Source organism: Scomber scombrus, chromosome 20, assembly GCF_963691925.1.
Source record: "Scomber scombrus chromosome 20, fScoSco1.1, whole genome shotgun sequence".
Taxonomy (NCBI): domain Eukaryota; kingdom Metazoa; phylum Chordata; class Actinopteri; order Scombriformes; family Scombridae; genus Scomber; species Scomber scombrus.
The window spans coordinates 8,919,892-8,937,669 of NC_084989.1; the positions used below are offsets into that span (position 1 = coordinate 8,919,892).

Below are 17,778 nucleotides of genomic sequence, written 5' to 3' on the forward strand. Positions count from 1 at the left end.
TTGTCATGATGAAACATTAAAAGCATCTCAGATATAATTCAGTCCTGTTTTTACTGTTGTTAGCAGGTGTTGCATGTGTCTTAATTTACAGTTAATACCACACAGTGCCGACTTCTGCTTTCTTTGTGGTGTCAGCTGTATATTGCTTTTTGGTCTGTTTAACACTTTTTGAATCTTTGCAGGCTGTCCTCCAGGTTTGAATGTGTAAAATACAGGAGACATGATCACAGTGCTGCATTTTAAAATTCATTTATTCTCTGTTCCACTCATGTTGCACGGGGAATAAGTAAATCTAAGGTACTACACTTAAACTCTACTCATGAAGATCCCGTTAGAGGCTTCACTCTTCATCGTGTGATTTCTGTACAAAGAGAAAATTAGAGATAAGTATTTTTTATTCCTGCAAAATCATTAAAGCTACATACTTTGCATTGCATTGCAACACTGTGTCAGTGCACATTAAAAAAGATCACTAATTCAATTTCATACTATTCTTTTATAATTGCTTACCTTAGCTCCACTGTCACGGCTCTTGGCTCTCAACTTGTTGACCTGGGACTCTGCAATGTCGGCCCTCTCCTCTGCTTCATCAAGCTCATGCTGTAACTTGCGCAATTTGCCAAGATTCGCATTGGACTGTTCCTCCTAAAAGATAAAAATTAGTGTATAATATGTGACTGTAGGTCAGGGCTGATTCAAAAGGCAAATGGAGTATATTTTGGTAAATAAAGATGCAGTGTTTCAGCTTACAGACTCCTCTGAAGACCGCTTGTAGGATTTGACTTTCAGTTGGAGTTTATCCACCAGGTCCTGCAGGCGGTTCAGATTCTTCTTGTCCTCCTCTGTCTGTTAAATTAATACACAATTCATATTTGCTTGTTCAAGAATAATCTTTCATCTTTTAGTGAATGTTTATCAGAGTGATAGTGCTTATAAAGTATACCTGGTATGTGAGCTCTTTGATGCGTCTCTCATACTTGCGTATTCCTTTCACAGAGTCAGTGCTTTTCTTCTGCTCAATCTCCACCTCATTTTCCAACTCTCGCACCTTCAGAACAATAGTTATGTATGAAGCTTTTATAAGTTTGTTAAAGGCTAAAAATTATATATTGTAACTCAGTGGAAATAAGAAGTATTTACCCTGGACTCCAGCTTCTGGATCTGCTTCTTGCCACCTTTCATGGCAATTTGCTCAGCTTCGTCCAGACGGTGTTGTAGGTCTTTGATGGTTTGTTCCATATTCTTCTTCATACGTTCCAGGTGAGCACTGGTGTCCTGCTCCTTCTTCAGCTCCTCTGCCATCATGGCAGCATCAGTAATGGCCTTCTTGGCCTTCTCCTCAGCATTTCTGCACTCCTGCACAGCCTCCTCCACCTCATTCTGAAGCTGGGATGTGTCTCCCTCCAGCTTTTTCTTCTGGTTGAGCAGGCTGGTGTTCTACAAAGATCATCATTGCGGATTCATTAGTGTTCAATATTAACAGCATAGCATATAGTGGTCACAGCTTTAGACATACCTGAGAATGCAGCAGCTGAACTCTCTCACTGACATCCAGCAGTTCCTGCTCAGCCAGTTTACGACCTCTCTCAGTCTGCTCCACCAGAGACCTCAGCTCATCCAGTTCAGCCTGCATCAGATTGTTACGTCTATCCACAATGGCGATGTTCTCCTTCAGATCATCACTGGCACGGAGAGCTTCATCCAGCTGCAGCTGGGAGTCCTGTCAAGAAACAACCAAATTCTTTAGCTAATAACAGGGGCCAAAAAAAATTCAAAATCATGCTATCATGCACATTAAGACTTTGTACTACCTTTAGATGAGTGTGGAGTCCCTTGAGCTGCTTCTGAGCTTCTGCTGCCTGCCTGTTGGCCTGGCTCAGTTGAATCTCCATCTCATTGAGATCTCCCTCCATCTTCTTCTTCACCCTGAGAGCCTCATTTCTGCTGCGAGTCTCGGCCTCCAGGGAGCTCTGCAAAGTGTCCACCACTCTCTGCTGGTTACGCTTCATCTGCTCCATCTCTTCATCCTTTTCTGCCAATTTGCGCTCGATTTCAGCCTTCACCTGGTTGTACTCAAGCTGAGATCTAAGGATCTTACCTTCCTCATGTTCAAGGGAACCCTGTTAAAAACAGAAAATCATTGGATTTCTTTTAAAGCATTATAGCTTAAGCACTTTTATTTAAAGAATCACAAATAGGCATATAAATAAGAAGACATTCAACATTTTTCACCTCAGCTTCCTCCAGAGCAGTTTGTATCTCAGCCTTCTCTTGCTCCAGCTGTTTACGGCTCTTCTCCAGCTCATGGATGCTCTTCCCTCCCTCACCAAGTTGCTCAGTGAGGTCAGAAATTTCCTCTGTTCAGACAATACATTAATTTTACCATGCCTTATCCCTATTTATGTTAAAGGACAGATCATATTTAATTGTGTCTTCCTACCTTGGAGATTCTTGTTTTCTCGTTTCATGGTCTCCAGATGATCCAGAGATTCTTCATATGAGTTCTTCAGTTTGAAGAGCTCAGTGCTCTGAGAACGAGCCTCTTTCTGGGAACCTTCCAGCTCAGTCTGGGACTCCTCATACTTCTGCTTCCACTCAGCAAGGACCTGGTTAAATTGTATATTCAATATATTATAAACCTTACAAATACCTAGGAATCTTGATACCTGTACATTCAGACCTTTATTCTATACTTGTGGATACTTATCTGGATTTTGATTCTGTCATTCTCTGTTAATTACCTTGTCAAAGTTTCTTTGTTTTTTATCCAGGGCTGCAGCAGCAGAATTGGATCTCTCCACATCCACCATGAGATCCTCAATCTCACTCTGAAGCCGGTGTTTTGTTTTCTCCAGGGAGGAACATTTAGCATTAGATGCTTCAACAGCTTCTTCAGCATCCTGCAAGCGTTGGGCAAGTTTTTTCCTGGCAGCAAAAAAAGGGAACACATCAATTAATTACCTTATGGACAAAATGGGAATATCATGCCATGTCCTGTCTCAATATGGGTCTTTTTGACGATGGTAATGTAACATTCTGAAATATGTGGGATAGTTTAGTCATGTTACATCTCACTGAATCCTTACTTTGCTTCTTCCAGCTCCTCCGTCCTCTGAATGGCATCAGTTTCGTACTTTGTTCTCCACTGAGCCACTTCAGTGTTGGCCTTGGACATGCTGCGTTGGAGTTCGGCTTTGGCCTCCTGTTCCTCCTCAAACTGCTCTCTTAACAAATCACAGTCATGGCGAGCAGACTGCACTGCATGGGCAAGTGCATTCTTAGCCTGGAAGGTGAAGACACAAGCTGTGATGAACATATCATCAAATTAACATAATGTCTCACTGGATACATTTACACTCATTTGAGATACCTTGACTTCCTCCTCTAGCTGTCTCTTGAGGTCTTCAACCTGCTGAGTGTAAGACTGCTTCCCTCTGGTCAATTGGGAAACCAAAGAGTCTTTCTCCTCCATCTGCCTGGAAAGCTCACCTTTTGTTAAGAAAGTCTGAAATTATCCTCCCTTTTTAATCATTGCAAATATATTCTCAAAGAATTAAAGCTGGAGTGCGAGAGTGATAATGATGATCGAGACCAATAAAAACAGATGTGTTTTGATGGTCCACTGGTCCAAACACATGTTCTTTAACCGTCCACCAGCACACCGGGATTTGTCCTAGTATGTCCGATTGCCAGTACCCCACTAGCTGTAACCCAATGTTGATACTTTAAAATGGAGGATTAATTGTTTTGAGTGTCACATAACCCCTACTATATGACAAATTCACTATCAGAATTTGATCTACTAAGTCCTATAACGTTTGGAAAGTCTAGAGGAGCTTTACCATTAACAACCAAATAGCCAGTGTGGGAATAACATGTTCTGGAAGTTAGAGGCTTAATCAGTATTGTGTGAACTAATTTGGAAAGGGCTTGAATGTAGTAGACATTAATTTATAGGTAAAAGTTCCGCACTGCAGGTTTAAAGAAGGGTCCTACCATTCTCAGTTTGAAGCTTTGCTTTCTGCATGGTAAAATCATTGATGATGCGCTGGCTTTCATCAGTTTTAGTCCTCAATTCACTCACTTGATCTTCAAGAGTGCGACACATCTTCTCCAAGTTTGTCTGAAAATAAAACACATTTGCTTTGTGAGGCTTTGAGCTTAATGATGCAGTCATCGTGCTAGCAAGTTTACAGTGTCAATACTAACATGCTGATCTTTGCCAGGTATAATGTTTAATATCTTCACTCTTTTAGTTATGTGTATTGGCATACTAACATTTGCTTATTAGTTCTGAACACATGGACATCCCATGAAGGTATCCCTAAAACTCTATAGGAATAAACAATAAGATCAAGCTTCAGCATACTTTTTAGTCTTCAGGGTTCCTTTGTTGGTCATACTCACTTTGGACTTGGAAACCTGCTCCATGTTGGAGACCACATCATCCAGTTCCAATCTGAGCTCGCTCTTCTCTTTCTCCAGCTTCTGTTTGACTCTTTGCAGGTTGTCAATCTGCTCTCCCAGGTCAGCCACGCTGTCTGCATTCTTCTTCCTCAGTGTAGCAGCAGTGGCTTCATGCTGCAGTGTGGCCTCTTCAAGGTCTCTGCGCATCTTCTGAAACTCAGCCTCTCTCTTCTTGTTCATCTCAATCTGGGCAGCAGTGGCTCCTCCAGCCTCCTCCAGCCTCTCACTGATCTCCTCCAGCTCTCTGGACAAATCGGCCCTCTGTTTCTCCACCTTGGCTCGAGCTGCTCGCTCTGCCTCCAGTTCTTCCTCCAGCTCTTCAATGCGGGCCTTGACAAATTCATCATAGGATTATACATTTTAAGTAGGAATTCCCATTATGGAGATATAACAAGTTTAAGTTTGTGCATTTACCTGTAATTCCTTCAGTTTTTTCTGTAGTTGAGAACCCATGGCCTGTTCGTCCTCAATCTTACTCAGTTGCTGGCTGATTTCAAATTCTTTCCTACATTTAAATGATAAAATGGTTCACCTCAGTAAACAGTTGTTAAAGCATGATTGATATTGTGCCTGGGATTTTTTCTTTATAAAACATTTTAGCGTACTTTTTGAGTTTTTCCTCCATCTGCTGCTTGTCATTTTCTAAATCCATTACACTTTCTTGGGTTAACTTCAAGTCCCCCTCCAGTTTTCTCTTCGCTCTTTCCAGATCCATCCTTAATTTCTTCTCTTGTTCCAATGACCCTTCAAGCTGACAAACAAAGCATTCCAAACATTTACTTTAAAACGTTGGACTCCGCTGCTTGAAATTTAGTCAGAAATAACATTAAGGCATACTAACATCATCCACTTGCTGTTCCAGCTTGGTTTTGGCCTTGGTCAGAGTGTTGACTTTGTCCTCCTCACTCTGCAGATCGTCCAGCGTTTGCTGATGAGCCTCCTGAAGAGCTTTCTTCTCCTTAGTCAGCTTAGCAATGATTTCCTCCAAAGCTGCCATCTCTTCAGTCAGGTTTTTAACCTAAAATATTGTTTAGTTAGCATAACTTACCCGGTCAAAAGATTTTGTCAACACAAGTCAAAATAACTTCTTACCTTGTTCTCAGTGGCATGCTTCTCCTTTTCAACTTTAGCCAGGGTCAGCTCTAGATCATCAATGTCTTTCTTGAGTTCTGAGCACTCATCCTCCAACTTTCTCTTCTTGGCAGTCAGCTCTGCATTCATCTCCTCTTCATCTTCTAGTCTCTCTGTCAGCTCTTTGGATTTGGCCTCAAGCTGGATCTTACTTTTGATCAGACCCTCACAGCGCTCCTCTGCATCTGTAAGATTGTCTTGTTCCTATAGATAGTACAAAAAACAATATTGTAAATTGTTACACTAGAATAAATCTGTGTAATGTTTGGGTGAACTGAAAGACTGATCTTACAGATTGAACTTGGAGCTGCAGGTCATTCTTCTCTTGGAGAATGGAGACCATCTTTTCTTCCAGCTCTTTCCTGCGGGCTTCAGATTTAGCGTAAGCCTCTTTGAGCTTTAAGAACTCCTCCTTCATGTTTGCCATCTCCTTCTCAGTCTCTGCTGATTTCAGCAAAGGTTTGATCTTGAAGTACATCTTCATCCAAGGCCAATTCTTGACACCCATGAAGGCACGCACGTTCCACTGGATCACCAGTAAGGCGTCCCTGGGAGTGGAAATCAATTTATGACTTAAATGTACATTTTTGCCTCTCAGTTTATGTTAATAATATCCATCAATGACTGTTTTCCTACCTGCGCTCAACAATTTTCTGGAACTCAATTCTGGCAAGTAATCCTCTGGCTCTCGCTTGCATTCCAGTGATAATGAGAGCGAGACGATCATCTCGCATCTCCTCAAGAACACCAAGCAGACCAGCTTTGAAGAACACCTAGTATTGAAAAAAACATTTTAAACTTCCCCCTAGAAAAAGAGCTGCTTTCATCATTCAACACTGTTTATATTAGTTTATGTAATGACAGAACCAACCTTTGTGTGTCCCAGCCTATACTGCTCATGATCAATATCCAGAGAGCCCAGCAGTTTTTCTGCTGCTTTCTTGTTGTCCATGAACTGGCCCTCAGGGATAACATTGGGGTTCAGAATGCGATATCTGAAATTATACAATAATAGTATCATTGCAATTAGTGATTGAATGTGCAGTGCATTCTATTTAATCATCAGTATGAGAGGCTACATGTCTTACCTTTGTTTGAAGTCTCCATACTGGATCCTGTTGGGGAATCCCTTCCTGCAGATCCTGATGCCTTCCAGCACACCGTTACAGCGCAGCTGGTGCATAACCAGAGGATTCTCCATCTCCCCAGGAGTCTTAGTCTCATTGGGGATGAGGCAGCGGACAAAATGGGGGTGAGTTGACCTGAGGTTGGTCATCAGTTTGTTCAGATTCTCCTGTAAATGTAGACAGTAAATTATATGAATTCCATATACCAAATCAAGAACATAATTGTATGTGATCTGAGCTATGTCTCCTGTATGATTTCACAGCTTATGTGTTCTGGGTTTAATCTCTTTCCCAAAACAGATGAATATGACTCTAAAAGACACAATTTAAATTTACCCTGTGCAGGGCAGAGACAGTCTGGAAGGAGGAACCTTTCTTCTTTGCTCCCTTTCCTTTTGCTGCTGCCCCCTCTGCAGTGTGGAAGTTATAGTTATAGATATATACATGTAATGTCCTTTTCTGAAACATTTATATTCTATATAATCATGGTAAATTCAATGACAATGGCCCAAGATCCTTTACCTGATTCGGCACCAGCATATCCCATGAACAGCGTACACAGTAACTTCAGACTGGACTTCTGGAAGAGCCCAACCACTGTCTCATTCAGTGGGTCTTTGTTCTTCACCAGCCAATTACCGATGTTGTAATCAACAGTACCAGCATAGTGAACCAGGGAGAAATGAGCCTCTGGTTTCCCCTTAACAATCCTGGGCTTCTGGAAGTTGGGACTTTTACCCAGATGGTTGTCATATAACTTGGCTTTGAATGTTGCATCGCTGGCTTTGGGGAACATGCACTCCTCTTCAAGGATGGACATGATGCCCATTGGCTAAAGGGACATAATATAGTATAGTATAGTATAGTATAGTATAGTATCGTATGGTATAGTATAATATCGTATAGTATAGTAGACAATGATAGAATTTCTAGAATGTGCAAGTTTGAAAACACCAACCTTCTCAATTAGTTCAATGCAGGCTGCCAAGTCCATACCAAAGTCAATGAACTCCCACACAATGCCCTCTTTCTTGTACTCTTCTTGCTCCAGCACAAACATATGGTGGTTGAAGAACTGCTGCAGCTTCTCATTAGTGTAGTTGATGCACAGTTGCTCGAAGGTGTTATACTAGGAAGAGCATGCAATACAATAAGTTAGAGAAAGTATATTTTATAATCACAAGTGAATAAAACTTTTTATACTTACATCAAAGATCTCAAATCCAGCAATGTCCAGCACACCAATGAAGTACTGGCGGGGTTGCTTGGTTTCCAGAGATTGGTTGATTCTAATCACCATCCACAAGAACATTTTTTCATACACTGACTTGGACAGTGCACCAATGGAGTAGTACACCTAGATAATTATGAATAAAGTAGTTGGGTTTAACATTTATTTTCTGAACTCCCACAAGGTTTAAATGCAGCAACACTTTTGAAATTTACCTGCTGCTCACTCTGACCCTTGGTGACCCACTCGTTGCCTACTTTCACTCTTGGGTGACATAGGCCCTTGATGAGGTCAGCAGAGTTCAAGCCCATCAGATATGCAACTTTGTCTGTGTCTGTGGAAGGATTTTGTTAAGAAGAATAATTTACTATATTGTTTTGTGTTTAAGAGGCGTGAGTTGGTGATAGTCAAACAATTTCTATTTAAAAAAGTAAAACTGTCTTTTCTTGTCGTAATCCTTTACCCTCTGTGCCGTCGGGCTCTGCCTGCTCTTCCCTCTGCTTCTGTTTGAATTTCATGTTTCCGAAATGCATGATGGCACCAGTCAACTTGTAAATGCCATTCTTCTCCTCTTGGATGAAGCCCAGGACATCAAAAGCATCCTTAAATGACCAAATTAAATTTGAGTTAGTAATGAATATGAACATGAATATATGTGTAGAATTTGTAACAACTTCTCTGCTTAACTCACATCAGTAGCAATCAGCTCGTCACGATCATCGATGGAAGCTACGGTGGTCTGTCCTTGGGAGATGTAGCAGTAGTCATAGGGGTTGCTTGTGATCAACAGCATCTCTGTCCCAAAAAAAAAAGAAGAAGACATTTAATATGTGTCTATGGTGTTTCTTCAGGGTCAGATTTAATCCATGTTTTGACAATTGTAAAACATGATTTCTTTCAACATCATGTCTTGTCTGCTTTGAACACATGAATGGATGATTGATTCTCACCTAGCAGCTCTGGTTTCCTTTGGGACAGAATCTGGTAGAATATGTGGTAGTCTCTCTCAGCCTTGAGCTGATAAGTGACACGAGATTTCTCCAGAAGATCTGAAAATCATTACAACATTACTTTATCTTACAACCTGTTAGTTAGGTGTTTTATTAAAACACAGAAACACCTTGACATGCCAACCTTGGGTTAATAAACAAATCATGAGGTGATGTGTGAAAATAGCTCAAGACCAAAAGTATTGAAGTACATGTTACAAACTACTTACATGTCTCAATATCAGCAGAGGCCAACTTTCCACTCACCCCAAAGTGGATTCGAATGAATTTACCCTTTGAGAGGCAAGAAAAGGACAATTATATTGAACCACTTACTGCTATTTTGAAATATCTCCAATATTATAATGCCCCTAATGCCCTGATTTCATCCAAACACACTGCTTACATTTTGAAACTCTACTGTGAACTGTGTTGTTATTTGAAGTATAAACACTTGCAGGACATATGGAGGTGTTACTGAACATGACAGCAAAATCAAAGTGTTCATCTTTAATAAATGGAGTAATAAGGACACTTACAAATCTGGAGGAGTTGTCATTTCTGATGGTTTTGGCGTTTCCAAAAGCCTCCAGAGCAGGGTTAGCCTGGATGATTTGATCCTCCAGGGTGCCCTGTAGATTTAATGGATGCAAACTTTAAGCCCAACTATTAAAACACCATTTATTATGTTTATCATAATGAACACATAAACCAACCTTTTTCTCCTGAGCAGCATCCTTCTTGCCAGAAACTGCTGCAATGCTGGCAAAGTACTGGATGACTCTCTTGGTGTTCACAGTCTTTCCTGCTCCAGATTCTCCACTGGGAATGAAAACCACTGAATGAACATGTCATGAAGACAATTGAAAAAAAAAAATGCATCAATGCTCTTCAGAATAGAAACAGATATGATTTTTGTGAATAACTCACGTAATAAGGACAGACTGGTTTTCTCTGTCTGCAGGATTTAAGACAGTGTTTGGTGTTAGGATGTTTTTTTCTTTAAATGTTTAGATGGTGTCAGAGAAAACATCACACTTTCCAAAAAGCAAAGTGCACAATGAGGTGAACGTACCTGAGAGCATGTATTGGTAAGCATTGTCAGAGATGGAGTAGATGTGAGGAGGAGCTTCAGTCCTCTTCTTTCCTCTGTAGGCATTGACCACCATCTGATCGTACACTGGCAGCCACTTGTAGGGGTTGACAGTCACACAGAACAGCCCTGAGTAGGTCTGTGGACAAAGACAAATAAAAGATGTCCTCATTATTGGACTGAAGGTTTCGGACACTGGAGAGATCACAAGACTTGTGGTCATCACTCACGTAGATCATCCATGCTGCATAACGCTCTTTGAGGTTGAACAGCACAGCAGGTTCATGGAGGAAGGTGAACATCGCCATGTCCTCAATTTTATCAAACTTTGGCGGGTTCTGAGGGTGGATGTCTATCTCCTTATGGGTAACAGTCTGTAAATGTTTAAAACAGGAAAGTCAGATAAGTATATGCTAACCACTTTGTTTGATTGCTGTGACATCATCACTTTCCCTTCATTACACAGTACATGTGGTTGCCAGACTTACTTTCCCAAACTCAGTCTCAACGGTGGCTTTGTCGCCGTCTCTGCTGGTGACTTTTGCTTTAACGTACTCCACGTCAGGGTCGGGTACAAAGCACATCCTCTTCATGTCGAATTGTCGAGTCTGGGCCTCCAGACGCTCCTTATCTGACTTTCTCAGAAAGGAAGCTGCTACCCCAAACTCCGCCATGAGGGCGTCACCTGACATCTTGAAAGCTGTGAACCAAGCATTTGATTTAAAAGCATTTTCATTACATTTTCTTTGGAGTACCACTTGTTTTGCTTATTTGCTTGTATGTTGTAAGTTTATGAGTCACCTATTAACAATTGTAACCACTATTTTACAGTGCATATCAACTTATCAGGATATCATATCTTTGTTTTCTGTTTTTTAATTTAAGTAAGCTTATATTCTAGGAATCACCAGCAGACACTTTTTTAAACAAAGTCCCACAATTGTTTTGAGTATGTTAGGTTCATTTTGTTTCAAAAAACAAACAGGATGGAGATAATTACCTGTTTACTCTTCCTCTCCCCTCAGACTGATTTAATGTGGTGGTTCACTGATAGAAGACAGAAAAGACAAAAAGCTAACCAGCTTTGTCTCTACTACACAATGTAACAGTTAAATGCATAAAATGTATGTGTACTTACCTGCAGGTGTTGTGTGCCTGTCTTCACTCCCCTATCTGAACCTCTTTTTATACACAGCCAGAAGGCAGTGCCTCAACACACAGTCTCCCTATATGGAAAGAGAAAGACAACAAGGGACCCTAATCAAAAAAGGAACATCTGTATTTGGAGATAAAGGTGTGGACAATAAAAAGTCCCATATAACCATTGGCCAGTGCAATTGAAGCTTATGAGCTGGTCTTAGATCAGCATCTATTTTAGTGTTGTCCTTTGAGTGACTTAAAAGGCATCAAACTATAGAAATATTTTATTGTTTATGATAATATAATAATTGGTCATATGAAATAATAATAAGAAGAAGAAACTTTATTTATATAGCAGTTTCATACAGAAGATGCCACTCAAAGTGCTTAAAAAGGACACTTAAAATATACAAAAGATATATATAAAAAGGAGGGAAGCAGAATGAAGTAAAGCAGTAATAGTTAACACATATGTATACGTAATAGGGAATAAAGTTAGTCATTACCATAACCAGTGTCACCATCTTAGTTATTGTATCAATTAATCTGTAAATGTTTATAAGCAATTTCTAATGCATTTTGTTTTGAAGGTAGATCAATTTTAAACATTTTCTACTGTGGTGGTCTAGTGGTCCCTAATATGGTCTGTCACCACAACAGACCATATTATCCTTGAGGACAAAGATAAACTTGTGAATTTTTCACTTGAATTCCTTCATCTGGTCTGTGTTGCCTCCCAGTGGATCTCAGCCACCCTTCTTCCATTTATAATAAAAGATGGTGTGTGTGACAGCTGCCTGCTTTCAAAGGTTTCAGCCTCCATACTGTCAGTAAATACATTTAGCTCATACATAGCAGTTATCATCTCCTGCATGTATACATTATTAATAGCAGAGGGTTAATAGGTCTAATAGCTGTCGAGTTAACAGATGAGATCCTTAAACAACGTGTTTATTGAGTGGACCTCCTGAAGACCTTCTTAAGAAGCATATGAGCCCTTTGACTTTAACAACTTCACACATTCACCATAACCTTGTGGGTAGACAGTCGGTTGTCTGCACCCAGCGTACCATTCCTCATTACATCAAGGGGAGTGCTGAGGCATTCCCAGCTGTCTTGTGTCCTTCTGTCAACACTTATAATTGAGCTTCATTGTCTTCCCTACATGCGACAGGGACCTTGGTGTGCTGTTCTAGTGATTCAACAGTTATGTCCGGATGGACCAAAGGGCATATTTTGGGTCATAGTTGTATTATGTATGTGTGTGTGTGTGTCATGTTGAGTTTAAAAAGCTGAATTAGATAGAGGTCAATATTCCTTGATGATTAAAAAGATTATCAGTTTACTCATCACCAGAGAGCACTGCCTGTGTAAACAGTTGTTTAATGTCTCACATGGAAGCTTTGAGGGTGATCTTACTTTGACATTTTGGGTAATACTGTAGTTACTGTAGAGTTATTCACTTTCTTGTCAGTAAAATAGGAAGAAGCGGCCAGCGGCCTGTTAGTTTATTAACTGCCATTTCAAGGAAAAATGCCATTGAGTTTTAGTATGGTAAATGTCAGACATAGTGTCTTTGAAGATTGAGAAAGGGACAAAAAGCTACTATTGGATAAAATGTCATCAATTTGGTCTCCAGAGGATGAGTCCAACTACCTTTGGTGATCCTCTGACACGAACCCCAGGACCACCAGGAGGTTTGTGGTTCTGAGTAAAATATTTTAGGACTATCACATGAATTGCCATAACATTTGCTATAGATATTCATGTTGCTTATAAGATGAATACATTACATACATATTCATTATTCCCAGGCGATGTATTCAAGTGACTTTAGTGATCTCCTGGCTCTCGGATGGAATGCCAAAGAATTGGACACATTCATGGTCCCCAGAGGATGAATTGTAAAACTTTGATCATCTGGTAAAAATGTATGCTTTGTCCAATAGTTTGTTTTATGACATACCTGATATAGACTACCTGCAAAATATTCTCATCATCCGCAGCTGTACCTTTGTTTGGTGCTAATTAGAAAATGTTTAGCTAGCTAGCATTCCACCTGCTAGCATTATTTTAAGCATGTTGACGTGAGTACATTTGCAGTAGGGAGAACATTTTATAATTTAATTGATAACTAATAGAATAATACTTTTATTATATTTGCCACATATAGTCTCGGTTCTGCATCTATTATTCTTACATTTATAGACTCCCAGTAGAAGTCAGCCAAAAGGTTCTCTAACACAATGTCTTGAAAACAAACCACAGAAGACTGAGAGGTGTTTATGGCACATTGTTTCCTTGATTTGGTCCTTGAGCTCGGAGATTACCACATGACGTTCATAGAGCCACTACACTGCACAGTGACACATTATATCAAACTTAGACTTCAGTGAGAGCTGCCAACCCTCACACTTACTGGCTCTGGCTCACACTCACACACTCCCCAAGCACATCTCACACAAAATACAAAACCACAGTTACAAAACAATACTGATTCTACAGTACATACAGAACACCAATTTCCTCTCAGGAGAAACTTTGGTGCCAAGCAGTTCTGACCACCTTTTCAATAGTCAGTTCAGTAGGTGATCACAAAACACCTAATGAAAATTCCTACAATAACAAGGACTTTAAAAAATGAGTCTTCACATCCTGTGTGCTTTCAATTTTCCACTTATTTAATATGTTTTTTGTGTCCATGTTCTGCTGTTGACAGGATATAAGGATGAAAGTTGAATGTGAACATCATCACAGTTGCAGCTGTTCCTAAGCAAGGCGAGGTAACAGCCATATATACTGGCACTATTGATTATAACAATTTGAACGTTAATTATTGCACTGTTTTTAACTTGTGAAACAGTATTTTGTTTTTATGTACCTGCATAAGAATGACAATTAAAGTGAATTGAATTGAATTGAACTAAAACAAACTGCCTATTCATACTGTAACTCCACACTCCATATGGTTGGCCTCACATTGTTTCCTTCGGTTTACCCTTGAGGACAAAGATATATCTGTGAAATTGTTTTGGGATTCCTTCTACTGACCTTAAGTGAAAGTAATCTCTCCACACTCATCCGGCTTGTCATTTGTCCCCCTCAGCAGTATGAACAGTCTCTATTTAATTTTCTAATAAATAAACACAATACTTAAGAGCCTAGGTTAATTACTTTCTCTTCTGCTAAGTGTCATATGATACCAAATTACCTGTCACAAGTACTAATTGTATAAAGAAAATGTACAGATTGCTGTGAGGTGATAATTTGAGAAAGGGGGTTCTTAACAAAGTGTGAACTCCTCAATGACCCTTGCACAGATGATCAGGTCTGAGAATCCTCCACCTTCAACCTTGTGTGGTCATGCCATCTTCATTTAGCCTCAAAGGTGAAACCAACTGATCGCGTCAACAGCTCTTAAGTCAGCTGTCTTGAGTTATTGTTGTTGTTAATTTGTTCTTGAGCTTATCTAAACTTAATCTAATGTCATATTTTGACAATGTAAATCCAGCATCACAAGCCTCCAGACCACATGATTCTACCTGTTTGAACCCTGTTTTTCCACTGATATCCAATAAAAACCATTTGCAGTAGCCTTAAAATGTAATTTAAAGACAAACAAACGAGAAAGGAAAGAGGGTGATTTTACGATCCTATATATAAGAACAACTTGTGTGGTAATGAAAAAAAGATATGCTTTATATTAAAATCACATTTATCTTTATATATTGTATATTTTCGGAAGTGATAATTGGATTGTTGGAATTCACAAGTGTCTGCAGTCACCACAAGGATCGTGTCACCTGTCAAGAGTATTTTTGCACCATGCAAAGTGCAAGGCAACCTACAAAGTATTAATGTATATGTACAGTAGTTAGAGATGGCATCCGCTCCTCCAAGACCTTTGAATTGCATAACAAGACCCTTTCAACACTCTGCTTTCCCTGCAGGCTCAGCAGTCCTGCACAGCGGTTTGAAAGTTTAGCTTTTGATGTTGTCTTGTTCTCCGTGCATTCCTCGTGTCATTCACATGATGCTTTTGTTTACTGCATGTAACAGCCTGCAAGAGTTTTCAGATTTCCCCTTCAGCATAAAAGACAACACCTTTCTTAATTGAATGGCTTATTAGAAAATGTAAAGCACATACAGGTGGATTGGTTGGAATAGGAAGGAAGAAGAAAGCAGATGATGTTGGAAAGCTGAGAAAAAAAGAGAGAGAAGGGTGGGTGGAAAAACATGTAGAGGTGGTGGAGGTGGATGTTGCATAAACTGTCAAACAAGTGAGCTTGAATGGTCTGGTGCATCAACAGAATATACAGTAGTTATGGGCAGGAGTTGTTGCCTAAAAAGGAAACTTCTGTCTTTTTCAATCTAGACCATATTCTCCTACATTTTGTGTCTAAGTGACTAATGGGTTCAATGTTTTTTGAAATTGGTCCAGTATTGAGCAAGAGCCCTTCAACCAGTTGCTAAACAGGCTGCAATTTAATCCAACACGCAATAGCGACCCATCAGTGTATGTCCTCTAAAAGCGCTAGAGGAAATTAGAGGGAAAAGCAAAGAGGAAAAACTTAAAATGACAGATAAAGAACAATAGGCACAGGGTGGAAGCTATGAATATGACAATATGAGTGACAAACATGCAGGAATAGAGAAGAGAGGACAAAAGGAAGAAAAGACAGGAAAAATGTAAGGAATGTAAGAGAGAAATGTACAGAATGTAAGAGGGCCAGACAGTAAGACCAAAGAAAACTGACACCAAATCACTAATTGATTATTTTAGCAGTAGTTAAAGGGTCCCATAGGTACTTGAATCAATTGTAATAGCCACAGTTATAGTAGGAATCCAACCAAAAGTTGTAGTATTACTTTCTGGCAATTGTGACAGTAAGAGGAAGGGGTGGGTGAGGAAATATTGCTCTTGGCCCAAAAGCAGACTCAAAGAGCATTAACATTAAAAGAGTTTACTTTGTCAGCAGGCATAACAGGTAAGGCAAGAAGGAGAAGACTAAAAATAAAACTGGCATAGTTCAAAATCACCATTCGGGCAGGCAGATTCAAGCAAAACAAAAAGGCTGCAATGCTATGACTAGGAGACACAATTCACAGTATGACAAATGACAAGGCTACTGTGCGGGTCTAGTATAAACTCTTTGGACAATGGGATAATGAGGATCATGTCTGCAGGCAGGTGCGAGGTCAGGTGACTGGTAAAGGTAGGAACATAATGAGGACAATTGGTTGACAGGAGAAGGACAGGGTCTGAAATCATGGACAGATAAATTAGATGAATTAAATGATTTCTCAATCAAATGTTGATAATTATGAAAAAGTTGAGGGCTCACTAATATCTCATCAGCACTGCAGGATGGGGCACCAAGAAAGAGGTGATAACAGTGCGAGAGGTGAAGTTGTCCAACATTGCTTAGCTGGAGAGAGCTGTCAAGTGAAATGTGTCTCAGGCAAAAGTGTGCAGTCGTTCTGCAAGGTGATAATGTGGTCCAATATGACCCGAGAAAAAGTATGACAATCTATAGACCACTTTACCCTGCACTCCTCATCACTCAACTATCACAGCTCCACACCTTACTCTAAATGCCTTTCTAACCTTGAGGGCATTGTTTTGCTACCAGGGTGGAACATACCAATCCATGTTGAGATTTTCATTCTCAGCTGCCTTACATTCATCACGTCTCTCCTGCTGTGGTTCTTTGTCCACAGTCTTAGACTGGGCCAAGGGATATGAACAGTAGCAAGTATCAGACTGATCCTGCAAAGATGAAGGAATCTTAAAGTCTAAGGTGTGCAGAGGAGAGACAGATCTCTGAACCTACTGACACTGAGTGTCCTTCTGTCACAGCAATGCAGTGAGATGCATTTTGGTGGAATTACAGCTTGTTTTATCACTTTTAAAAGATACCCCATAAGATTATCTGATCTGATTAGGCAAACGCTATCTCACTATGACACTCACACCTAGCTTATACTCTTGTGTGATGAGGTGAATGCCACATGTAAAAACATCCTGGAAATGAATTTGTTCATCTGGCAATGTGTGTTAAAAGGTTAGTCATCATAGTTAATCAATGTGTTTGGTGATAATCAATGTCACAGGTGAGGATGTGGATATTATCAGTAAATTTTAAAAAATGGAGGCCTTATCTCATAATTACTTTTTAATGCAGTTTTTTTCATTGGTGAATAAAATGGTAGAAACACAATATGTATAGCATTTGACTTGTCAAATTCAATGAGTTTAGATTTTTCCTGTATTTATTATTTATATACAGTATAATATAATATGCTTCAAGTCATGAGATGCTGGTAGTGTAGACACTTTGGACACCTCCAAGTCACAGCTCTTCAGACCTAAATTCATCACTGATCAGCATCACAACAAACCAGCACAGTTATGGCAGATTATCTTTTTTTTTAAATTCACGTTCCTAATGCAGTGTCCCGGGGGGGAAAAATACACATTTTGTATTTCTTTTCTTTTTAATGCGTCAGTGCTTTCATCATTTTATAATCATCTGATATTTGTTTTTTTAGAATTCATAAGATTTGTATTAATCTTAGAATTAATCATTGTAAAAGTAC

General features: G+C 39.7%; 1 protein-coding gene across 1 annotated transcript; it reads right to left on the reverse strand.

The window, feature by feature from the left end:
- Positions 1-340: 340 nt before the first annotated feature.
- On the reverse strand, positions 341-10,730 carry LOC134002507 (myosin-6-like). Its single transcript, XM_062441854.1, has 37 exons — positions 10,527-10,730; positions 10,269-10,412; positions 10,021-10,177; positions 9,876-9,903; positions 9,662-9,767; positions 9,485-9,577; positions 9,176-9,239; positions 8,907-9,005; positions 8,648-8,751; positions 8,420-8,558; positions 8,172-8,290; positions 7,933-8,082; positions 7,684-7,854; positions 7,248-7,557; positions 7,062-7,135; positions 6,687-6,892; positions 6,470-6,593; positions 6,235-6,371; positions 5,891-6,146; positions 5,560-5,802; positions 5,309-5,485; positions 5,073-5,218; positions 4,882-4,972; positions 4,408-4,797; positions 3,997-4,123; positions 3,371-3,489; positions 3,087-3,283; positions 2,742-2,925; positions 2,441-2,606; positions 2,233-2,357; positions 1,812-2,120; positions 1,517-1,720; positions 1,141-1,437; positions 944-1,048; positions 751-846; positions 511-645; positions 341-361 (listed from the first exon to the last, which is right to left on the reverse strand). Exons 1-37 carry the CDS (start codon positions 10,728-10,730, stop codon positions 341-343), a joined length of 5,817 nt encoding a protein of 1,938 aa, XP_062297838.1.
- Between the last annotated feature and the right edge of the window lie 7,048 nt (positions 10,731-17,778).